At 40.6% G+C, this 26675-nt stretch overlaps 2 protein-coding genes across 2 annotated transcripts in view; both read left to right on the forward strand.

Annotated features, from left to right (window-relative positions):
* Positions 1-108: 108 nt before the first annotated feature.
* On the forward strand, positions 109-7357 carry batf2 (basic leucine zipper ATF-like transcription factor 2). Its single transcript, XM_034238428.1, has 3 exons — positions 109-1427; positions 2764-2871; positions 4957-7357. The coding sequence occupies exons 1-3, from the start codon at positions 1344-1346 to the stop codon at positions 5923-5925; spliced, it is 1161 nt and encodes a 386-aa protein (XP_034094319.1). The 5' UTR covers positions 109-1343; the 3' UTR covers positions 5926-7357.
* A 3411-nt stretch (positions 7358-10768) lies between these two features.
* ppp2r5b (protein phosphatase 2, regulatory subunit B', beta) overlaps positions 10769-26675 on the forward strand; it is a 48493-nt gene continuing 32586 nt past the window's right edge. Inside the window, 1 exon segment of the mRNA XM_034222827.1 lies at positions 10769-12082. Coding sequence (XP_034078718.1) covers positions 11890-12082 — 193 coding nt within the window. The 5' untranslated portion in view covers positions 10769-11889.

Genomic DNA, 26675 nt, shown 5'->3' on the forward strand with positions numbered 1-26675 from the left:
AGAACTGGATTGTGTTCTTAACTTGAGGAAAGGCAGAGAGATTAAACAACTTTTAGGTGGCTGGGCATTGATCCCATGAGACTTTCTGTACATTTAAAAAAAAAAACAATGCAAAAGCTTTACATTTTTTTCCTAAAATGTTATTTTGTCAACATTTTATAATTTTCTTTTTAAAAATGTGTATTATTTATAATAACAGGCAAGTTACTATATCAGTTGTTATTTAGTTTTACAGGTTTCTAATAGCTATATCTTTTAAGAATTCAGATTAATGGTATATGTGATATTACATGATCTTTATGACATTTCCAATGTAAGCACTAAGTTCTTATTCTCCAAATGAACATAACTGTCACATACAAGTAGCCTATTAAGGATGTCAATATCAATTTTGTAAACCAATAAGTATAAAATGTAAAACCTTTTTATGTGGGCTATGTTTTCCTTTTCCTTTCTTAAGAAGATATTAAGCCAAAGAGTTACATCCTATATTACATCACATCCTGCAGAAAAGCGGTAAAACAACCGGTTGGATATATTCCGGGGGCTTGGCATTTAATTTCCTGGCAAAAACGATTGAGAAATCCCCCGCACGAGAAGGAGGAGCATCCTTCATCTTTATATGGTCATTCTCGACCTCTTCCGGTGTACCCAACACATTTTCCCATTTATTATGATGCGTTCGTGTGCCACAGAAAATATTAGGCAAGACAACGCACTGAACGCAGCTGTGCGATGCTTATGGAAAATGTACTTATATGGCACTCAAAAGTTAGCCTACATTAGCTAGTTGCAGAAAACAGTCAATCAAATAGATTAAGGGGAGATTTGTCAAAATATGGATTATTGAAACATCAACATCAGTGACATACAATATGTTCATATTTTCAGTTCGCTGTTTTTTCTTCGTATTGCCACCTAAACATCCGGTTTCTGTCACTGAGTCTATACAAAAAGCTTGATACAGACTTGAACCGTGAAACTAACATGCGACACGTGAATGCAGCACCCTCCCTGCAGCACCTTCTTGCAATGGGTCAGTTTAAAATAAAGTGAAACTGAAACAGAATCAGGATCACCATGTTGCATCATCAGCCGTCTGGTGCCAAACCTCATGCGCTTTAAAGCATCGGTGCGCTTCACTCCGGGACACATTTACAGAAGCAACAAGTCATCAAGCATCATTAACAAATCAAGCAGGTTTACAGGTTTAGCATCCTCCTTCATTCAGAGTCCTTAAAACTACTCCAAGCTGCTGCTGCGCGCTAGTTTTCTCAACAGCTTCAGGGTTTGAATGCTCGGAGGATCATGGCTCGGTGAATCCTGCAAACCGAGGAAAAGACATGTCCCCGTTATTCATGGAGACCGGGTACGATCTGTCCAGCCCCGGCTCGGTGTCAGCTGGAGAGAGCAACACCCCTGGATCTGTGAGTACTTCTCAATCAATCAAGCATCAGATCATCTAATACCAACTATTATTGCGTTACTTGTGCGAGGAGTTTCATATATCCAAATATAGATAGGTTATTTTTCATTTGAGTAAAAGTCATGTGAATGAATTAAATAGCCAATAATAAGATAAAATATTGATTACATAAATCTTATTTTACTTGCATTTCTTGTTTTGGTCTATTTTAAAGCACATTCTAACTTATTTTGGAGTGCAGCAGCTCAGATACAGCGTAAGTCCCTGTGACTATTAGTCCTAGTCACATTTCCCATCAAGAATGGGTTATTAACCGGGGGGTTACCTGGTCGAGACGACACCATGCTGTGGAAGTCCCAGGGGGACTGCACATCATCCCCCCCCCCTGCCAAAAATACTTTAAATAGAATCAGCCAGTCACCTGAAAATAATCCGGAAACACTTATTAACACAAGCGTTTCTTTTAAGAATGTGGTGCTTTAGAAGCCTGGCCAGCAGCTGTGCAAACATAGAAGAATATAGAGAAAAAGTGCACATAATAGCAAAACAAATGTATTTAACAAGAGGTTTAAGTTGTTTAGAGTGATGCATTTCCAATTTGACATTAGCTCATTTTCATTTTGAGTTTATTGCACTTGACAACCTCCTATTAAGTTAAGATAAGATAGGACTTTATCTATCCCGAAGGAAACTGTTGTGCCAGAGTTACAATGATTCAATAAACACAGCAGTATAATAATACAACTGTACACTAACAGTTTAGTAAAAAGAGCAATTAAATAACTACACGAATCATACACGTATGACGAGCAGTATTGAGTAGTGCAAGAAAACGTAGTGGCAGATACGTAATTTATTATGAATAAACCAGTCCTTTTTAGAGGTATAACTAGTGCATACCGTTCCATTTTGGGTTCATTTGATGAAGAAAACTGAAGACGAGCACAGTGCTGGGAGAATGTAGCTTTGAGAGCTTCATTTGTTTTATAGACAAACTTACGTCTACACTTCATTGGTTGCCCTTTAAAGGACCTTGTCTTTTTATCTCTGCATTGCTCATGAATTAAACGTCACGCACTCCAACCCAAAAACGTCCTGCTTTATTTAAGAAATCATGTGAAATTTCATGTGATGGGTTTGACTTGTGACTTTATGACCTTTTGAACTATTCAATCTTTCAGAAAGCTAAAAATGCTTGTTTGAGGAAATTCCTTAAAAGACGGAAGGGGATTGTGCAAGACTAGAATGTACTTTAAATACACACAGTGTCAGCGTATACTGTAGACAGAGTATCCTAGATGTGTGTGATTTACTGTGTGCTGCATTTATTTTTAAAGGAGAGAGAAGGAGTGAGAGGAAAAAGAGGGAGAAAAACAGAAAACAACAGAGACTCTGCGAGGAAGAGCCGGAGAAAACAAACGGAGAGAGCGGACGAACTTCATGAGGTTCGAAACAATCATTCCTAACGTTCCTTCCCTCCTTCCTTAGACTTCTGTCACACACACACACACACACACACACACACACACACACACACACACACACACACACACACACACACACACACACACACACACACACACACACACACACACACACACACACACACACACACACACACACACACACACACACACACACCGGCTGTGTGACTTGTGGTGTGTGTGTCTTGTGTAATCCCAGAGCATGCTGGAGCCATTTCTTGTAAATACTCTGCTTTAGAAGAAAGGCTTTCACTCCCACTGGTGCTCCCTCCCTATTGGCCCTGCCTTTCCTCTCTGCCGGAGACGCGCGCACACACACACACACACACACACACACACACACACACACACACACACACACACACACACACACACACACACACACACACACACACACACACACACACACACACACACACACACACACACACACACACACGCACTTTTCCTGAGGGGCAAATTCCACAGGTTGTGCTACAGAGACTTTCGGTTTGGATTTGAAGAAGCAATAGGGGTCCTGACACTTTGTAAAGTACACTGTTGCAAACTCTTTCTAGATGTGGTTCTTAGAAAATAAGTCATGACTACAACACATGTTTTTAGCCCTCTGAAACATCATATATGATGCATGTTTTAAGGTTTTGTCATGGAGCTAGGGTTAGGGGTTGATATAAGAATCTAATGTCTTTATGTTACCTTTTTGCATACTCATTTTGTTTTTTTAAGCACATGAGAACATCCTGGTTTCTTTCTCAATGTATATGACTTACGCTTACAAGCTGATTTTCATATATTTTTCACATGATTGATTACTTTCAGGCCATGAATACATCTCAAAACACACACCCATAAAGTGTGTTATATGACTCTCATTTTGACGATATGAAATCCTCACATGCACACGCCGTACCTAACCGCCTGGTTGGGGGAGTTTCTCTTTGACATTACTTCCAGTTGGCATGATTTTCCACTCAACTGTTTTTATCTGGTTGGATCAGGGTGCCTACCAAATGTATGAATGGCTGTGTGTGTGTGTGTATTTTATGTGGCAGGAGTCCATACTTTATCTTTCTTTCTGCATGTCTTCAAGGTTAATTGTGAAGAAGCATCATTGCCACAAACCAGTATTATTCTCGTCAACTAAAGAGGTTTAAAGTGTCAGCGCATGTGATTCACTACTACTGCTGTGACCATGAGTGTACTGTAGGTATTATCCTTGAGGGAAACACTATTCTTCAGAGTGTAATTCAAGTCTGCATTTGGACTTATTGATGCTCATTGGACATGAATGCTGGCTGTTTTCCGGCTGCACTGACCCAATGAGGCCATAAAACAAAAGTGGGAATTTATTTGATTGATATTTCAGGAAAAAACTATTCTACAAAGTATAAATAAAAGCAGGTTTATTTTTCAGGGATGTTAGCTTGAATTTGACTCGGGGAGCAGGGGACTTTGTTTTGTCCCTCCATTACCTACTATCTCCTTTTATACTAAAATTGCAGTTCTGTCAATGAAAGATATTGTTCAGTTCTCCTTCTGAGTTCCACTTTAGAAGGAGGTTTTTTTTTAATGCAGCAGTCAGGAGAAGTCTTAAAGAAGAGTACCTAAACGTACCTTGGTGAAATTCACAAGCTACCCTCAGAGTATGGATACAAAAGCTCCACCTTTACCACCTGCCACATTCACTCCTAATTTTGATCATATGTTTTGATGCTAACACTTTTATACTTTACACCCCTGTGCAATATGTGCAATCGCCTTGAATGCAATCCTTTAGTTTTTTCTTGAATGCTTATCTTTACCCCTTTTGTGTTGCTTCCTAATATTTATCTTTTAAATGTACCTTTTTAATGTTTGTCTTTAACATAGCTTAAGCATTTTACACAATTGTACTGGATTGATATCAAACAAAGGAAGTCAAATTCCCTGGTATTTCTTCCACCACAGTCTCAGCATAACATTAACTCTTTGCCATTTCTGTCCCTCTTCTCTCCTCTCTTTTTCTAACCCTCTTATCTCTTTCCTCCCCTCCGCTCTTCTTCTCAGGAGCATCAGAGTCTGGAGAGATCAAACTCAGCCCTGAAAAAGGACATTGCCGCATTGAAGAAAGACCTCAACCTCTATACAACGGCTCTGGAGTGCCACAAGCCTTGCTTCCTCAAAGACTCCTTATCCGGCTCCTCGACTCACCTCTCAGTTCCCCCCTCAGCCGCCTGTGAAAGCAAACAACTCTCCTCTTCAACTCCTCGTCCCAAAACCTCAACATTAGCCTCACCTAGTGGCTCGGCTACTGAACTCTTCAGCTCTGTATCGGCTCCTTACGCTGCCTCTTTCTCTGCAGTCCCTGCTCCTCACTCTTTGTTTTACGAGGTTCCTCCTCCTATAATCGCATCAAGGCTGCCAAAAAATGCTCCTCCTGTGTGCACCAGCCTTGTTTTCAACCCCTCTAGCTCCCTCTCTGCACCCACTCAAACTAAATTTGAGCAAGCAAACATCCATAAAAGCTTAGCAAATGCTAGTTTCTCAATGAATGCATTTCTAATGAAACAAGCTACTTTTCTAACCCCTTCATCTAATGTAAACTCCCATTTAGTGGCAGGAAAAGCAGTGCAAGGCAGTCCCATGAATGTGCGCCAGCTTCATACAGAACAATTGAGCAGAAATTCCACTCTGCCGTGTTCTCTTTTACCGCATATTCTTCAAGAACCTGCTCTTAAGTCCCTCTCAGAGCCGCCCCCTGCCTCAGCTTTTGCCTTAAAGCCGAGAAATAGTCGACAACTGACCCTCAATCCTGCGTCTCTGCTTTCCCGGCTCACCGTCCCGAGCCCCCTCTACGTGCCTCCGACTACCTCCAGCAGCTTTGAAATACCTCCGCCCCCACCCTCGCTGCCACCACTGGGGGATCCCCCGAGAGATTTCTCTCTCTCTGAGCTCCTGGAGGGCAATGAGTGGATTCTAAGCGGGACTAGTCATCAGTGCCAAGGCATGCCACAATGTGAAAACATGCTCTTTTAATTTATATGTTTTTAGTAATGTATTTAAACACTGCGAACACCTGCAGTTTGTGTAATGTAGACTCTCTGTTATAAAAGTGGAGCAGAGATAACCGTAATTATGTTATTGTAGCATTATCAGGGGGTTTTTCACACCAAAAAATATGAATTTGTGAAATTCTGCCTTTTTTTATGATCCAGCTGAGTTTTCAGAGAATGGATTCGTTTTTTACTCCTCTGCTTCAGTTTCCTAAAACTCTACATAAGCAACAACTCAATGAATGTGCCCCTTTTCCATAGTTTTACAAGCCCCTTGAGACGAAACCATGCAATAACATCAAGTATAGTTTTTCAGTTTCTAATTAAGTCAGGTAGGTGAGTGTTTTATCCCTTCCTTAATCAAGAGACAAGACACAGCCAAAATGATTCAACATTCAAACCCTGACTTTTTATTGCTAATTGGGCGGTGTACTCACTTCCCTGCAAATTCTAGGAAAATCTGTGACAGGAGCTGAATGTGTGGACATCGATGTTCCAAAGTAAACTACACAGCCCTGCCCTGGCGAGTATGGTAGTTTCATAACGGCAGGAAACGTTCTTCTAATTTGTTTTCAACTATTCTAAAATACACATCATACACTTTTCACACATTTCTACTGATCATTTACTCAATTAGCTGAGCCTTTTTAAAGCTATCACTATTTATTTTTCTACATTTTAGATGATAAAAATCTCTTCTTCATTTTAGAATAATATAAATGCATTATTTGTACTTCCTGGCTGTAAGTGTGCTACTTTATGACTAATTTTTAATTTGTCTCTTTTATCTACTTTGTGATTACCAGACAAATAGGCCACTGCCCAGGGCCCCAAACCCTCAGGGGCCCCAGATTGTGTGTGTCTGCAGCCTGTCGATGTGTGGTGATTTGATTAATTTCTAATAGTTAACGGTTTGGTTATCTATATTATTTATTTGATTTATCTACAAGTATCTAAATGAATATGTGCATTACTAAATAACCTCAGACAGTCTTAAAGGGCCAGCAGCTCTTTTTTTGCCGGGGCTCCCTATTGGTGAAACATGGGAATGATTACATAGGCAATTTATATGATGACAGTTAGGAAATATATAGACATATGAATCATGATTGTATGAAAATGACGATTTTGTTTTTCAAATGATGATTTATGTGGCAGAATATTCAGCTTTATATCTGTAGGTATAAGGGATATAGATGCATGTGCACGCTCCACATAGAAGTGTATGTGTGAATTATGACTTTTTTGTATTTACCGTGCAAAATATGTGTAATGTGTATTTGTAAAGCGCTTTGAGCATCTGGAAAAGCGCTTTAATAAATGTAAGGAATTATTATTAGAGCAATATATTTATCCTTCAATACTGGTTGTAATACAAAAGTTAGTTGCGAATAAAACATCTTTATTGAAAAATGTATTGTGTAGTTTTGCTAAGTTTACAAGAATGTTTTGATTCAAATGATATCCATGGACAGTTGAATTAATAAGCTATTAATTTGCTAACTTAAGATGTTATATAACCAACTTTGGGAACCTTTTCTACTCTCTATGCAACTTGTACACCTTTATTTCTGCATTCAAATATGTGTTATGTGGCCATAAGTTAATTGTTTGACACGAGTTGCATAGTATAAGTTTAATAGGACATCAATAGATTGTGTTGGACAGGAATTGTTTAGCCCTGCTAGTGGGGTGCCTTGAAGGATGTTGTTGTTCTGTGTATTTCAGCTTGAATACCTCAGCACCTTCTGGATGCATTTAGTCATGATATTTCGTACATATATTCATGGTCCCCAGAGATGATCCCTTGACTTTTCTCAGTGAAGTGCTCAGGTTGGCTTTATTTGTGTTTAAAAACGCATATCTTTTCCGGGGCCTCCTTTAAAGGTCCCATGTCATGGCCATTTCTACTGATCATAATTCAATTGTTGAGGTCTACTAGAATAGATTTATATTGTGCAATTTTCCAAACTCACATTGGTTTCTCATACAGCATCTCTGTATAGTATGTGTATTCACTCTCTGTCCTAAATGGCTTGTTGGAGCTCCTGCCCCTCCCTCCCTGTGAGCCCAGTGGCCGTCTGCGAGACAGCAAGACACAGCGAAACTCAGCCTGGGCACACACACACCCGCAGCCTGGCTCGGAGTTTGGGTGTGAGCTCAGGCTGAGTTCCGCGGTGTCTCGCTGTCTCGCCGACCCCACACCAGTGAGCCAGCTCACACTGTCACGCTCCTCGCATCAGCGAGCCTCGCAACGTCCCGCCGAGTGTGTGTGTGAGGAAGTCCGCGGATTGGTCCAAACCATAGACGGTCCAAACGTAACGGTTCCGCGGACGTTATGTTACGTCACTATACCCAAATACGTCACTATACCCAAGAAATAAACAATGGAAAAAGAGAAATCTCCAACGAGGCGTTCTGGGGCAGCATAGACAGGTCTTTTCTGTGTTAGAGTTTTACTCGCTACAGGGTGTACTTTGAGGGTTTGTGACTCTGCAGACCGTTTACATGCAGAAAAAGCTACATAACACACAAGGGGATGGGTAATAACCAGAAAAGCATGACATGGGACCATTACTATCCATTTGATGGATTTATCTGACATTTGGTGCATACAGTATAGGCTACATGAGTTACTGTAATAACTTTGGTGATGCTTCTTCTCGAGAACCATGTAATCTGTTATATGACAGAAAAAAAGCTACTGACTTTTTTCTGTGTTTTGTGCTCATTAGAATGTTAGCACACTAACACCTACCTACACTAATGTCCAGCATGTTAGCATTAGCGTAGCATGTTTTTAGCATTATTCTCAAAGCACTGCCATTGTTTACTCTTATTTATAGATTTTATAGTGGATATTATCAGCATTTAGGCAAATGTTAGCAGATTGGATATAACATTTGATATATTTGCACACAGTTAGAGCACAGTGCAATAATAAAGCTCTGTTAACAGTGTTTCTAAATGTCAGTGCAGTATTAACAGCCAGAAGAGAGATGCAGACGAGCAGCCTCTTACCGGACAGCCGGTCCCCCCGGTATTTTCCCAAGAGGCAACCGGCTGAGCTCATCTGCGACAGAGCACAGAGGAGGAGGGGCGCGGAGGCGCGTGGTATTACGCACGCCCTTGTACTGAATATAATATTATACGGCTGGAGTGTGTTTATGGTGTGAAGAGCAGGCTCAAGGCTGGCTTCAAACCTTTATATCTATGCTTCAAACACACACTATCACACACAAACACACACTAGCAGCCAAGGTGTGACCGGGGGGGGGGGGGGGGGGGGGGGGGGGGGGGGGGGGGGGTGATTACTCTTTTGAATTTTTGAGAGAGCGCGCGCGTGTCTGTGAATGAGGGCACAAGTGGCTTAGTGTAGACAATAGATGGGACTTGATCCTCAAAGTCCACTACAACCCCCGCGAACACACGCTCACCTCAAATAGGAAGCGAGGAAAGGGAGGGATGGGGGAGTCAGACAGAAACACCGAGGAGCGTCTCACCGGTGAAGCAGGAAATATTTCATAACAGGGTGATATCGCAGCCAGAGGTTTGGCAGAGGTGATGCTTTATACAGTCTATTGGTGATGCAGTGACAGCAGAGGATCACTAATGACGTATCTGTTTACAATTAAACGCGTTTAAATGGCAAAGCCAGGGCACATAAATAAAAACAAATAAATAAATAACTCCATCCTATAGCGTCATCCGCATTGAGGAGCCTCGTTCCTCTCTCTCCTTGCACCACCTTTAGGCTGAGGAACCAACGGCAATAGTCAGAGGGAGATACCCGAGCATCCGGTTAAAGCTTTCAAAATAAAAGCTTTATATTGCAAACAAAAACATATTTTTTGGAAGTTAATAGGTTATGCATGGAAGTCCTTGGTGTGCTTGAGAAACCTCCACTGTTATGCCCTCTGTGTTGAATGATTGAATGCAATTGGATGCAAGATCGTCCTTTAAAATATTGAGATCAGCATTGTGATGCATCTTGCTGTATTTTGGTAGAGAAAATCTAACAGAAATCCATGTCATTCAATGCTGGATTACCCATTGGGCAATCCAGACAACATCCACAGTGGCCCCAATAGACCCCCAGAAGCCCATTCATTGTACAGCAATTGGTACGTTTTGTTTGTTGTCAGTTTCTTTGGGCAATATTAGAGTTGCTAAAGCAATCCACTCCTCAAAGCTTAAACATTAATGTTGTTAGCTGATTTTAAAGTGTTTTAATAGGGCCATGTAGCAAAATACTATTAATGTATTATCTATTTTACAAACTGTTAACACCTCCTTTTACATATTTACTAATATTTACTATGCATACACATTTACATTTCTGTTTACAGATTTTAGGTACAAACAGTTACATTTGTTTGTTAACTTGCAATACCTTATACTATTTCACTTCTAAATATGTTTTCATTATTTTACACAGAATATGTATGTATTTAATTTACCTTGCACTTTTTATATGTCCTATATTCCTATTTTGCTTTACTTAAAACATATCTTTTTTTTTATACATGGTTGTGGGAAGCCTGAGATCCAACATTTTGACTGCTTCTCTGTTATTGTTGTGCATATAACAATATTTTATTTTCTATTAGTTTAAATGTACCATGCAAATCTGAGTTGATGTATATATGTCTTAAATACCACATGTAATGCAGAGGAAGAAGAGCAGGGTTTATTTTTGCCTCCTGCTATGACTCAACTCCTAGAAACCAACACACACTTTTTAGTTTCTTTATCTTGTCTTATTTTGAAAGTCATGACGCCTAATTTCCTGTGTGTCTCTGACTCACTGCGTGCTTCTTGACGCAGCTCGCTGAGGCGCTGTAGGACGACCGGATAACGGGACCGAGAAGGGGGACAGGAGCAAAACGCCTCAGTCTGACAGACCTAGACGGGGTGCTATTGTATAACTCTGGCCTTCGGTCTTTTTAACTCAAGGCTTCCAGGAGGAGCGGCTGCTTTCTGTCTATTTCTCCCCTATTTTCTTCCCCTCTCCCCGCGGAGGTAGAGCCGGAGCAGCAGCGGGGCTCGGTGTTGCATCGGCCGCTGGCGGAGGACCTGCACATGTCGGCGCGGTGAGGGAGCGTTTGTTTCCCCGCCCTGATACAGGAGGAGGAGGTTGTGTGGAAGAGGTTTAAACCGCAACATTATCCACCTCTGTGAGACAAAACAAATAAAAACACACAGCAGGTGCGGCCGCTGTAACGGTCGAAAGAGGATCCGTTGAAACGAGCGAGAAGGACAACAGTGATGCGGCAGCCGAGGTGGGCCCAGATTGATGATTTTATGATATCATCATCCACCGCCAGGACCGATCACTGATTGTATTGATAAGGAGCATCATCGAGGAGATTCAGCTATAAACTGACCCGGGGTCCGTTTGTTTGTTTTTGATCTGGATAAACAGGCAAGGTGCTTGATACAGTGATTTCTCAACAACAGGAGCTCAGTTAAAGAAATACATATCCGAATTTAGGCCCATGACTTAGTCTGTGTGTGACGCCAATACAGCAGCAGAGAGGCGTGTGTGAGGGGAGGCGCGCCTGTCTGAGCATCATCTGGTAGCTGCACGGGCTACTCCTCCACGGGGATGATACACAAGCGATTTTACATCTGTGTGTGAAAAACCGAAGAATCAGGGATGATGCTGCTGCCGTTTCCAGTGCGGCTCTGATAGACAGCGAGGCGCGCAGCACGGGACTGGACATCCAGACAATCTCTCTCCTCACCTCTCCTCCGCCTCTGCACCTTCTCCCCCTGTATCTCTCCCCCCCTCTCCTCCTCCTTCCTTGAGCTTTTATCATTCTGATCAATTGATTATCCATCTGTGATTCAGATAGCCATCCACTCCTCACTTCTTTCACCCTTTCTCAAGCGTCCCCCTTTACGCACACACACCAAGGCGCACAGGCCGCCGTCTACAGCCATCATGGAGACAACCAAGCTGCCTCCTTCCAGCCCGTCCTCGCCGACCACCAGCTTCTCGGTGCCGTCCGCGGAGAAGGTGGATGGTTTCCCGCGGAGGTCGATGCGCAGAGCCCGGCAGAGGAGGTCCCACAGCTCCTCCCAGTTCCGGTACCAGAGCTCCCAGGTGGAGCTCACCCCGCTGCCCCTGCTCAAAGGTGAGACACTCTCCACCAGCAACCATGGGTCAATATGTCATAGTGATAGGCCCCCAACAAGGTCACCATACACTCACTGATTCCACTATCTTCATTGTTTAAACACCTTTACACTAAAGTGAAAGGCACCTCCTTGGGAGAAAGTGTGATGTATTGCTTTTTTTTATTGATAGGTGTCCACTACATATTGTCCTTGTCCTGTCCATCTGGCAGAGGTGATGGCTTTTATTTATTGCCTGATAAGATCCAATCCTGTTCTGGGTTCTTTTAAAGGCCGGTTGCTGGAATATTCTCTTTTAGGGCTCAAACTAATCATTATTTTCATGCATAATTATTACAAAATTATCACAATTACAAAAAAAGTGAAAGAAGTCCACCCCAGTTCCCCAAAGTCCAAGGTGATGTCTTCAGATATATTGTTTGTCTGCCCAACCCAAAATAATTTCAATTACAATGATTCAAAAAACATTAAAACCTGTATTTGACAATATACCCAAATTGTTAACTGTTTTAAATTAGTCTACTACAAATTTCTTGGTCAAGGTTTTATTCTAAATGAATTATTTGCTATAAACTTTTGAGCACATCTCCGGTAAACACAAGACTTAAAGTGGTTATTTTGCATTAATCGTTGAGGAGAACATCAGTTTAAAATCTTTCAATTAAATCAACTCAGATCTGTCGATTGACAATTTCTTTAGTCATTTAATGAATCAATGTCTGTCCATTTTCATATTTAGTGAGGATTTAATTACTGCTGAGGTCGAGATCAAATTGTATAAAACTAGGAAATTATAGAAGGGACAAGAAATGAGTGATTCTTCCAATTTTCCTCATTTTTAGAAATAACTACCTCTTTGAGCACCAGGAAAAGCGATATATTAATACCATGTATTATTATTATTATTCTAAATCATCGATTACAACTTTGCATTGTGATCTGGTTGAATATGAAAGTTAGTGTGTTCATTTATAAAAAACATGCTTCAAACTGTGCCAGTTTAAGTTGACATCAAGTTCTGCAGAGTCACTAACAGACTCATTGAAACACCAACCATCAGCCTGTCTCTGGCTGGTTGATGTGGAAGTTGTAGAAGCATCTCCCCATTTGACGAGTTTCTCTATGACAGACCATTGCTGCCTCTATTAGACAAACCTCAAACTAAATACAAAATAATCAAGGAAATATACTTTAAGAAATTGAGGCTATAAGATATTTCACACGGTATTCTGCAGGTGTGCCATTGCTGAGCTGCTGTTACACATAATCCACTTTGATCTGTATTCAATAACCTCTCTGAATGAGGGCAAGGCTTTCAGTTTCAAATATACCTTAGTGCTGTCTGCATTTCTTATAAATCTACCTGCTAGATTTGAACATAGATAAGAACAGAAGTAAATCACAGAAAAGTAGGAGGTGTAAAATGCAACAATTTTAGTAGTCAAAATATAGGGCTATTTATTTACCAAAAATACAACGAGTTTCCTTTTCCAGCTGCTAACATTTGAGGATTTGCTGGTTTGTCCCTGTTGATTGTGGTTTAAAACTATAATATCTTTGGGTTTCTGTATGGTTGTTCGACAACACAAGACATTTCATTCAAGATGTCATCTGGACTCTGGGCACTTGGGTTGTGCAATTTTCACCCTTTTCTGACCTTTTAAGACACTAAATTATTAATCAAACAAAAAGAGAATGACAGCTGAATCCATAATCCAAAGTAGAAGGGCACTCGGTGAGCACAGACCTCCACCAAGGCCCAGTGCATCTCGCAATGTTAACGAAAGTAGAAAATACTTTGTTTATCTACCCTGTAATTGGGATTTGTTCCAGAGCTTTTCCTTGTTCCCATGATGGTCAGTTTTCTTAACGTAAAAGGTATATTTTGTAAAAGTTAGTTCCACCTCTGGAGGAATGTGCTTCTGTTTGTTGGGTTGTGGACAAAGTACTCAGATCTTAATTAAGTAAAAGTAGTAATACCGCAGTCTAGAAAAAGTCTGTTACAAGTAAAAGTCCTGCTGCAACAAGTATTAGCATCGAAATTGAAATACAAAAGTACTCATTCTGCTCCTCTCAAGAATATATATAACATTATTAAATGATGATTATTGATGCACTTTAATGTTGCAGCGGGTGAAGAAGGAGGTTATCTTTAAGTCGAGTAGAAGTATAAAGCGGCAGGAGATGGAAATACTCAAGTGTAATATAAATATTTCAAAGTGCAGTACTAAAGTTACTTAGATACTCAACTTTTGATCATTCTCTCGATTTAACCCTTAAAACACATTTTCTTGCTAGTGTTTAGACATTGTTTACACAGAGAAATCAATATTTTTGTACCTTCTTCTTATGGTTCACACAGCAAACAAGACATGCCTTCCCCATGTCTATTATGCTCTCTGTTGTATTGCTATATATTTCTTTACGCCTTCTATCCGTCTCTTTCTTTGTGACCCGTGGGCCTTACATTGTGAGTCTTCACACATGCCTCTTTAAAAGGTTACTCCCTCTTTCATGTAGCCTACAATCTCGTCCCATTAACCCTCCATGAATAGGAGACCTTTCTGCTTTTAGAGATGGTACGAGGTGCGTGTATGTGTCTTTACACCTCATTTCACTGGCTTCCACTTCCTGTGAGGCGCGTGATCGAGGGGCGTGTGCAGCATGATGATGGAGGGTTTTCATTGCATCTTTACAGCACCTTTGCTTCCGACCTCTCTGTGGATGGATAGAAGTCCCAGTTATCACATGGCTGCTGCACCGCTGCGGCACTGATTCTGGATCCCCCAGAGAAGCTGGTAGTAAGATCCTGCAGCACGGAGCAGGAGAAAAGCCTGCTGAGGGGAAGTCTGCAACGGGCAGTATGTAGGCCAAGTGTAGGCAGACTTGTGGGTGTTTTACCCTCCAGGGAATCCCTTTCCCATCGTTAATTTGAACTGCTCCTCCTGTTAGCATCGGCAGATCTCTTTCACTTTCAGCCCTGAGCAAAGCTTCTGTCTTGATTGCATCTTCCGGCTGAATATGAAAAATAAAAGTTATAAGAAGGAAAAAGATTCAAAAAAGGTAAATGTGGAAAATGACATATTCATCACTTTAAAACTTTCAAAAAAGAGCCACTAGTGATAAGCATTGCCTTTTTATGTACAATTATAGTTGTGTGATGTTGTATTATTGAAAAATACGCAACAACATTAACATTTTCACCACAGTAACAATGCTTTGACAGAAGGAAAAGCATACAAATACAAACAGTAAACACCAAGTTTTAAATGTGAGTCTCAGAAAAAGCAAGAACTCTATATTTTGGACCAATTTTCAACAGTCACAACAGGAGGGAATCCATCAGAGAAGAGGCAGACATACTGATTCCTTGCCTCAATCGATCCAAATGCAATGCAGTCACAGCCTGCATCTCTGCAGATCTGTCATCAGTAGTGTGTGAAATATATTACCCAGAAAATGTGTTGTTTTCTGCAAACTTACTAAAGAAAAATGTAGGGAGTTCTGTATACGCAGTCTGGTATCATGTAAACATTTATTATATTTGATCTGGCTGTTGTGTTTATATTGCATCATCACCCCAATGATGTTCTGTTTTGGTTGTATAGCTGTTGCTGTTAAATTGCTTCTTCTTTGTGTGCAGTAAGCGGGAGAGCAGACTGATTTTTGTTTGCTGTACAGAATGTTGTTTTTGAAAGGCTTAACGCCAACTAATATGGATTGAAGCAGAATATTTAGTTGGATAAAAACATTTAGCAATATGTACATTTTAGCTACACTTTTCATCATTGTCAGCTACATATGAGTTATCCGTAGTAGTGTTTAATACAACAAAACAAGGAACAGACACTTCAGCAGTATGAGTACACGAGGCAGGTTTATAGAAGTTTGGCAGAACAAAAAACATGTCAATTAATTAGTCATCACCTCTCAAAATGCAGCTTGAACACTAAACCGAACAATAAAAGAGCAGGAGCGACGGTCAAAGCAGCCAATTAAACGGACAAAAAGGGTGAAGGAGAAAGGGTCCATTTAATCCCTTTTACAGTGTTCTCATGTTGGCCACAGGCCTGCAGCAAACACATGCATCCCTTTCTGTACACTGTGTTCTTGGACCAGTGCTGTACTGCAGTGGAGAGTTTATACAGTTTATATAATGGATATATTTGGAAATACTTGTTTTATACACAGAATTCTTAAGTTTTTCCTTCAAGGTCTTTTTCATAAAAACAGCCCCAAATCTAGTTAAAGCCAACCCTACCTCGTCTTTCAGTTGGCGTTTTGTGTTGTTAACTCTCAACAAATTGATCATTCCCTTTACCGCCATTAGCAGTCGCTCTGTTTTAAGTGTTTTTCCCTGTTTTTCCTCTGTCTAAATATTTTAAATTTCTAAATGGAGCTTTAATGTAAGTGCTGCTGAATGTTTTTAGACAGGGCCCCAAAAGAGATGATGATTGAGTCACACTGAGGCACGATAAACTTCTCTGGATCAGAGGCAAATTAAAAAGTTCAGTGTCACAGTTACAAAACCACCAGATCTGTATGTCTGTCTGTTCAGCAAGTTAGCGAGTTAGCTAAACAACAAGTTAGCTAAACAACAAGTTAGCTTAACGGCGAGTTAGCTAAACAGCAAGTTAGCTAAACAGCAAGTTAGCTAAACAGCGAGTTAGCTAAACAACAAGTTAGCTAAAGATCAATTTAGCTTTAAAGCAATTTAGTAAAAAAACAACAACCTTAGTTTAAGACTGTTAGACTAGAGTACTGTTAAAGGTGGGGTAGGTAATTCACTTCAGAAACACTTTTTGTTATATTCCATGGAATGCTCTTAACATCCCGATAGCAATGAATATATAAAATGCTTTGACAATAAATACATAAAAAATGTCATCTGTGGAAACCGTGGTACTGTAAAAAGCACGACCAATTAGTGATGGCAGTTTGACACTGAAGCTTCGAACGGAGCTTCAACCCTGGACTTCCTATTCCATAGAAGCAGTGCTTCGAAGCTTGCTTCAAATCACGTGACATATGACGTCCGAAGCAGCAACTGCTTCATTTCCAGAATGAATCACTTGACTGGTTCACGGTCCATTCACGCGATTCAATGCACTGCCTCGTCTCGATTCTGACAGGTGACAGGTTGAAACAGTTTCAAACTTGAGTGCTTCAACACTTTATGACCGCTCTAAACAATGCACAATGTGTGGGTTGTTGTCGTAGTTTGCGTTGTTGCTGTTGAGTTGTTGTTGGTATTGCATTTGATATCATTATAGAGCAAGCCAGGAAGAAAGATAGGTCGTTCTGGCTCGAGAAACACTTCGAAATGTAGAGAAGTTGTGAACAAAAAGACAATTATCAGTAATATAAAAAGAGTTAAATATTTCAAGGAATAGATAGCCCAGTGGGTAGAGACGGCGGCCCGAATGCGGCGATGTTCAAATCCCGGAATGGACGTATTTTAATCATTGCTTTTCAACTTTAATAACTGATAAAAGGCCCTCTCCGCCCAAAAACATGTCTAGCACTCTCTAGTCTCTTCTCAATAACCCAATACACACAATTATCAATCTTTAATTGCAAATAGAACATGATATTCAGTTTTAGTGTGTGTGTGCATCAAATATTTTTCAAGGCAAAGATACGTTAAACCCACTGCAGCCTTGCACTTCGCTAGGAGAGGTCGCTGTAACTGAAGCTTCGAGAAATGAACCTATTTCCGACACAATTGTCCAAGTGGTTCGACGCTTCATTCAAAGCTTCATTTTGCCATCACTACGACCAATCATCTGAGCCGGCCCGGCTAAAGTAACTGGATGGCCTACCTGCCTGTCAGCCTTCCTCTGTGCACAAACTTATCTCGTGCCCTCCTCATTGGTCGTGTGTGTTGGAGGAGGGGCTCTGTAAGGAAGTCTGAAGGAAGGGGCAGATCGTTTTCGGCTGCGTACTTTCAAATTCTAGAGCACTCGAGCTGGTTTCTCCATTCTTACCTACCCTACCTTTAAGAACAAGTAACCAAAATAAATGGGATCAAATTCCGCCATCATACCAGCCTTTTGTTGTAATGACTTTGCCAGGCTGGTGTAACATCTAGTATGTCTCATAGTTTCTTGTCAGTGTTTGAGAGGTTCGTTGAAAATGTAAAAAGGTTAAAAATGACTAGTTAACCCAAAACAGCAACCAAATAAATTTTAGATTCTACACATCATCTCTTAATAATTGATTCAGATATTACGCCTTTGGAATCATTAAGTGTGTCAATAAATTACCGATTTTAACTAACTCAAAGATATCAAATTCATTGATTATGTCATTTGAATACATCACAGCCCAACAATCATTATTGTTTGCTTTAGAGTGGATTATTATTGGTCTTTGGCTTTTTCCCGGTTCTCCTCCTCCATGTCTTCCGATACACTGCAGCTCTGTCTCACCAGAGAGCAGGCTGATCGCTCAGCGCTCCTCCCCAGCTGCGAGGCTCTCCCCTGGGGCTGCAGACACCAGTTAGGCTCTCCCGTCATGGAGGCTGTACTGTCGTCGCTGTCAGGCTAACAGACTAAGGTCACATTCAGGCCCATACATCTCACAACACATAAACAAACTCATCTTATACACCAAAGACCGTTAGCAAAGAAGAGGTGATTATTGTAAAATACGATTCTAAAAAAACAGAGATTGAACTAACAAAAGAGGCAGCACTATATTCCTTTCTTTTGACCTTGAGATATTCTCCGTTTCAAGCCCACTTGTAGTGAATTTGAAAATTGCTCCACCTCTTCCTCTACTGTCCTCTCCCTCTATGTGTTAAATTGCAATTCTTATCTGTATACTGTGAATCACACATTATATATGCACTCAGCATGCGCCACAATCTGTACGCGATCTTCTTCGCTAGACCACTGGGCTGGCATTTTGATTTGACTTACAGTAGCTATGAGTCATCCAGGTGAAAATACGCTCTACACAGTGTGACTATCTGTGAAAAAGTATCCACTGGAGGAATAAATGCACTTCATCAGCAAGGACAGAAACCTCCCCGCCTCAGGCAGAAGTAACGTCACTGGATGCTTATGTCACATTAGGAACATCGTTAAAGACTATGAATAGAGATCTGTGTTAAATCAGCACGATTAGTGATGTAGGTTGAGAATAGGTTTGACATTTGTGGTTGCATTAGGTCAGTGATTCTATTCTGAGCGAGGATGAAGTCTTACCGATGCATTGATTAAGAGCCGAGTGTGTGTTTGTGTAAAGCTGGTATGTATGCAGAGTGATCATGGGACACTTTCTGCTCTATCTTGAGATCTTGGGGAACAGTGTTGCTGCCAGCAGCTACCTCAGCAGGAGCTCAGAGAGAAACACACAAAACAGACTTTCTGCTCGTCTCTGCCCAGCGGCACATTCTACCATCCCTCGTCTTGCATTGCATTTGTGATTTCAGTCAAATGTACCACGAGGCTGACATGACACATGATGCAATGTTTTAGAAAGCTTTTGCTAAGATTTCTAAAAAGAGACAATGGGTCTCATTTTGTACATTTTAAATTAAGGCAGTATCAAATGTGGATCTTTAGTCACAAGATGATCATACTAAAATTATTTCTGTAAACTGTGTGTCAGTGGAGGCTCTAGTTTTCTCTACTTACTCAAAGTCTATCATCTGATCAGGAGAATTTAAGCCAAAAAAAATGAAATAGTCCAGTTTATTTTCCTTTTTTCTTACCTCAGCTGTTTGAACCGTGGTGTTGAATTTCTTCTCATCAAAAATTGATACCTCGTTGTTTATTATCATCTACCACATCAACGTGAAAGCAGGAGAGCAGCAGGCTAATTGCTTTTTAAAAAATGAATCCACATGCTCGGCTCCAGCTCGGCTGCTGAATCCTCAGAAACAGAAAAGTCGTTAACACTAGAGCACTCACATCAAGTAATTGAAAGACGTTTTGTGCAAACACCCTTCTGCTTGCAAACTTTTACAGCATTTATCGGATTGGATTCAAATTTGGGCAAAAGCCAAAAGGACTGAGTTTTTGGAAGCATACTCTACCTATTTAACAGCATTTCTAATGGCTATTTATCCATGCAAAAATAAATATTGATAAAAAAATAGCGATGCATGATACTTACTTTCTGCACTTGATGTTTCAATTAAGCCCAGGAACAGAGCCAGGGACCTTGGCCATTGCCCAAACAGTGGAATTACAACTACCAACACGTAATGCCGTTGAGCCAAGACTTTTCCCCCATTGAAGTACATTGGGAAAGACACATCTGTAAGCCAGCAGATCATTTCTCCTCAGTAAAAATCAACATAATAGAACAAACTTGAATTGCCCTTATTTCGAATCCTTAAGGTCCTAAAAGAACAGTTCACCAATGCTTGAATCCAGAGTTATTTTTGTGCTATCTTTCTTGTGAACAACCCGAGAGAGTAAGTTGGATAACACCAAAAGACAGACTAATTAAAACGTTATACTCTATAATTCAAGCTACACTGAGCAACTTTCCTAGGAATGAATGAGAGCCCGCCTCCAACGCAGTATCCAGTTCTCTTTATAGATCCATGGTTTCAATCAGACGCTGGCTGCCAGCAGAAGTGGCTTTTCAAAGGGCTGCTGATTGGCTTCGAATAACTGTGTGAAGCCCTAAAGGATGTTGTGTGAGCTTAGAGAGAGTGTTAAATCTCCCGTACCTGCACGAAAGCCTTCCTGTTGGTTGGCGTTACCATTAAAGTGTCTCTAAAAGCCAAGAAACACACTGTACATATAAGAAGAGCACTACAGACGATGTAATTCAATCTGTCTTTGTTGCACAGAGGAACAGATGGCGAGTTGAACCAGAGTGAGATAACAGGAAGAATTGAATGTTGTTAGACATTTTAGGTATACTAGTAAAGTGAAGTATCAGTTGATGTGCTCATAGCTAAAATCTGAAAGAATGATCCGTGTTGCAGAGCAAGTGTGCAATCTTTTTGGATGATGCTTTCGGCCCACTGGATGTTGTTTAACGGGTCAGAGTGTGCTTTCACAAGCCTTCTGTTTCAATGGAACGAGAGGAAATGCATTTAAAATGCTCCCACTGCTGTCTGCGAAAGAACAAAAATACACTGCCGCTTGTGTTTCATAATCTACTCAGAAATGGGCCATTTTCACAGCTAACAATGAAAGGATTAGAAGGAAAACATGTCGTCAAACATTCCCGCTATAAAATCTTAAAGACCATCTCATGAAATAAAACAGGGAAGAGAACCATTTTAAGAACATGCTTTGCCATGCATTGTACAGGTTCAAAAAGACTCTTTTAGTAAGCTTTTAAATAAAAAAGTATGTGTTTGTAGTGGAATAAATGCAAGATTGTAATGTGTGACTACTTCACACATTCTTTCATTTATCGTTACTTCATTGAATAAGACTATTTCTTTGAATTTCAATAAAAATCCTATTAGATTTTTACTTCGCTGTGAAAGGACACAAACCTTTGAGAGAGGAACCTTTACCATTGAAATAGGGCTGCTCACTTTTCAATTTAGTTTGGAGTCGGATAGTAAAATCATTTCAATTTTTGCCTGGTCGTAGTCAGGGTCATCCTGAACAGGATATTGAAATTTCAACGACTGAAGGAACATTTATTTTTTTATTTGATCTATGAGAGTTTAAATAAAGGACGTTTTCAATGTCTTACGATATCTTTTCAGTTGACTTCCCTTGTACAGTAATATGAAATGAAATGAAAAAAGACGTTTGTTATTGTGAGGGTCATTTTAAGCAGATATCCGTTGTGCTCCTCTACAATTCTACTCTGAAAACCTTTTTTTATCCTCTTCTTTGCTGACGGCTTTATTTGATATGTAGAATGTTATTGTTGGCAGCCATTGAAATGTCCTAAGAAGAATCTAAAGCTAAAAATGGAGGCTTTTGTAGCTAGGATACAACCTTTTGTTATAACAGGCTATACTGTAGTTAAATTAAAAAGGGTTGAGTTCTTGAAAACAGTGGAGTAACATAAAGGTAAAAGTGAAGAAAGAAATGCAGACAGAAATGACAACTATCGGATAGTGGTACAGTAACCAGAATCCCCCAGTATTGGTCATTATACTACAACATTCACACCATAATATTCCACCATAATCAACTGGCAGTACTAGACTTTTCCCAATATGTTTATTGGCATTTTCATATAATAGATCACACAAACATGTACACACACACACACACACACACACACACACACACCCACCTCACCTCTGCCCACTTTGACAACCTAGGATGGCTTAGAGTAGACGACAGAGTACAGCTACTTGCAATGGGCCTGGTCTACAAGATCCACTACACCTCTATGGTACCCATGTACATGTACATGTCAAAATTCTTCCCAAAGGTCAAGGAATACCATGATCATAACACCAGAGGGAGCTCCACAAATCATGTGAAACCCAGATTTAGCACAAAAAAGGGGGAATACACGTTTCGCAATTATGCCACATCAAGGTGGAACGCTCTTCCCACAACTGTAAAGGAAAGTAAAACTATACTTACCTTCAAAACCTCTCTTAAAGAGCACCTTCGGGGGAGAGCATTGCAAAACTGGCCCCGGTAATGGTACAAATCTCAACCTGTCGTTCAATGGACAGCTTCCCCCCCCCCCCATCTATGTATATACTCGCATTTTAGACTCTGTTACTAACTGTATATCTGTAGACTTGGTATGTCTTAAATGTCCGGTTAGGATGTATTAGAACGAAATCTAAAATGAAAATTGTAAACAAGCAATCTGTATGTAAAAAAAACACCTGTATGTAAATTGTAAATAAGCCATCTGTATGTCAAATATGTCTTATATGTCTTAAATGATATGATGAATTGGAAATGGGGGGCCCTGATGTAAACAAGACGAAAGTCTTTCTCTGGTCTGCATCCCCTTAACAATTGTATGTTTTGAGCTGTACTGTACTGTACCCAATATACAAGCTGTTAATAAACTTTTCAATCAATCAATCAATCAACTTGCACTAGTATTAAATGGAATTCATATCAAATAAATTAAATAGAAACATTTCACATATTTCCTTTCAGAGGCAGTCCACATTCCCATCCTCATAATGTTCTGAACAAAGCTAGACCAACCCTACTCGAAAGCTCCTTCATCCAAATCTTCAGTGATGGAGCATCCACATTTTTCCAACACAGAGCGATAGCCCTCCTGGCTTGAAGAAGTCTAAAGTCCAAACGTTTTGTCTGTTTTGTTGCCTGTTGGAAGTCCTTTGGATATATTCCAAGTACACAACGTTTGACGTTCAAAGGGACATTGATGCTAAACATCTCTGACAGACACCTAATAACATCTTTCCAGAAGATTTGAATTTTTGGACACTACCAAATTCCTTTCTCGTCCAAACACTTGTGAGTTTATGGAATTGAGCAAAAATACATTTTAATTCTTATTAACTGGATCTTTCCTTTTGTATTTTTTCTTTTTAAAGTTGCTCAGAAATATCTAATGAAATAAAAAATGATATTTTAATAATGTTGTAACATGTAGTATCTTCTAATAATAAGCCCACACAGTGTTGTGGCTGAGAGGGCGTCCACCCCGAGAGCAGGGGGGGGGTTGACATGAGCCGTCCCTTATCTGTCTTTTTACGTTAGTGAGCCGGATCATTTGGCTCGGCTCTCTTAAGCGCCGGCTGTTTCGACTCCCAAACGTCTCTTCATGTTACCACAGTTTACCACGGAGCCTCAGTTTCGCCGCTGCGAGGCTCCGGCGCTCGCAGTTCACACGCGTGCTCCACTAAAACCCCCCCGCTCATCGCGTCTAAATCGCGCACGTTCCGTGTTGTTGTTGTCCTGCGGCAGGCACCTTCGATGTTGGGGAAACGATCTTCAATACTCCGAAAAGAATGCCATCAGACTCCTTTGCCCCTCCAACAGAGGGATGTCCTTGTCCTTTTTCCTTTTCGTTATTTCAAGCGATAAAAACTCTCGATCTTCTCTCGAATTATTAATATTTGTGGACGCCCTCGGCCCGAGTTCAGGGCGTCCCGAGCTGAATAAGGGCGTCAAATGACGGCAAGACGCCCCCCTGGCGGAAACGCTGAGCCCACAGCTTTCATGTGTACTTCCTGTTTGGATTTTATTCCTACAGGCCATAATACTATAGTCAAGTATGACTTATTCCCAGTGCAACATGCAACATAACCTCACATGATCTAGGTCACATGATTATCTGCTTGAGAGGATGTGTTTGTTCCTTCTTGTTTGTCTGGGAAGTGTTTGCCCACATTATAACGACGAATGCACGGCAGGCTCTGTTTTAAATGAGCTGTTTACTGTAAAACAGTCACCTTCTCACACAGATTGTATGTGGGAGATTAAATGTCTTCCTGTGTGTGTTTGGAGTGTGTGTATAAGTGTGTGTGTGAGGGAGAGGCCAGCTGGATGGGCCTGGTATTGGGTTACAGAAGGCATGGAGTAGTTTTTTGCTATATGACGGTCTCGGATCAATTAAGAGGGAGAGTGGGGGAGAAAGTGATGAAAGAAATGGAGTGGATGAGGAGAGAGGAAAGAGCTGAACGTTAAGTTGACAGTAATAAAACGGCTAGCTTTGCAATAAACTCTGCCATGTCTACGAATAAGAGTTGATTCTTGAAGGACTATGCTAATAATCCGGCAAATAGTTTTCACCTTGATGGACCATTCAATATGCTGTTGTTGTTTCGAGGCAGTGCAAAGCAAACAAAGAAAATCTCTTACTGGACATGCAGAGGGGACATGTTGTGAATCTGTACTAAAGGCCATGTTGCAATGAATCACAAATAGCCAAAATGAGAGATGTATGCTTGATTGCAGCACTGAGCCTGCTACAACACATTATTATTCAACAAGTGATGGTTACGAAGCTGCTAATCAAAGGTTGAGGATGTCTCCTGCCGGGATAACCGTCTACCGTATTTGTTTGCTAACCCTCTCAAATTTGTGTTTACATTTCATTCAGCAAATATTGCTTTGGAGCAGAACGTCAATATCTAAAAAAGGCTGAAAGTCGCTCTGCGGTCAAGGAGATTTGGATGAAAGAGGTCCCAAAGACCTGTGAAAAAGCCTGTTTTTATTGATACTAATTGAAATGTATTTATTGATAGTGATTTGGGTAATTATAGGGAGAGTAAGCAACAATTACAGACAACAAGGCATACAGATATGAAGCACAGCCTGTAACACCCAGTGTGTCTCGCTTCATTATGCAGTGTGCTGGAAATGTGTATTATTAGTATCATTGGATTATTTAAAGATGGGTTTAGCGCACCTCTTAATCTTTTGCTGTGATTTAGCTCTTTTTTAAAAAGTGAATGGGACTTCTATGCGTACCTTGTTATTTAAAGACTTTATGGCGTGTTTTAAAATCTTGTGCTATTTAAAGTCTTTCCATAAATTAACATTAGCCTTTATTTCGTTTTGTTATTTTTCAGAAATTGATTTTGACCCTGCATTCACCCCGTAGAAAACCGTAATTCAATCTCCATCTTCGACAAAAGAAACCACATCCGACACCATACTCTCTGTAGGGTTGGTTTTCATTTTCTGTGCGGTCGTCACTATGAGCAAAACCTCGAGAAAGAAAAGATATTGCCACTTTTCCAAATCTAGAGGAGCACTCACAGACCTCTGCCAAGGCCAAATGCTCTATCTCGCAAAAATCGTTTGTGTATCTGCCCTTGTGCTTCAAATCTGCTCCCAAATGTAATAGGTTGTTCTCTGGCCAATTCTACATCCTTCCATTAAGTTTTATAGCGAGTGAGTTCCCCTAATCCTGCTGAGAAACAAACAGAAACAGATTTGGTTGAGGTAGTATTAAATGATAGTCACCCGAGAGCACACGCTTCTATCAAGACAGATCAACACAAATCATTGTCAGTTTAGATGAGAGTATTGAGACTGGAAAGAAGTAGCATTTAGAAACCAGTCTCTATTTCTGTTGTTTTTGTAAGTGAAGTGTACATTTTAGATAAGTCAAAATCAAATGAAGTGTTCCGTTGCCCAATCTGTCCACCAATGAAAATCTGTTCCTAGTTTGGTGAAATCTCACACACTTAAAAGGGAATAAAACATCTTAAGCAGAGATCTGAAACGTGGGCTCATTTTCTTTCTATATCTGTCAGCATGTTCAGCTTGATTACCATTAGCAGACTTGCTATTCTCAGTGCCATCAGCCACTTCCGAGTATTTCCTGCTCTAACGGCCCGTCCACACAGCGGCGTTGGAAGCTTCTTCCAACGCTTCTGCCCATTCACTTTGAATGGGGTGACGTCACTTTTCGCCAAACTGCATTGTGGGAAGCAGAGCGGAGCTTTCCTGGCGTTTGAGCAATGTTCAACTTTTGAAGCTGCTGAAGCTTTCGGTGGAAGCGTCAGCCAATCAAATCATATGCCAGTACAAGCTCTAGCCAATCAAACCGCTGCTTGTGTGTCAGGGGCGGGATATTCATGTGATTGGTTGTTGCTCGAGCTTCAGACACGCCCGCCGGCAAGCTTTTTCCAAAGCCGCTGTGTGGATGGGCCGTAACTCAAAGCGGCGGCATGATTTGTCCTGTTCTTTCTCGGCA

This window comes from Gymnodraco acuticeps, unplaced genomic scaffold, assembly GCF_902827175.1.
Source record: "Gymnodraco acuticeps unplaced genomic scaffold, fGymAcu1.1, whole genome shotgun sequence".
Lineage (NCBI taxonomy): Eukaryota > Metazoa > Chordata > Actinopteri > Perciformes > Bathydraconidae > Gymnodraco > Gymnodraco acuticeps.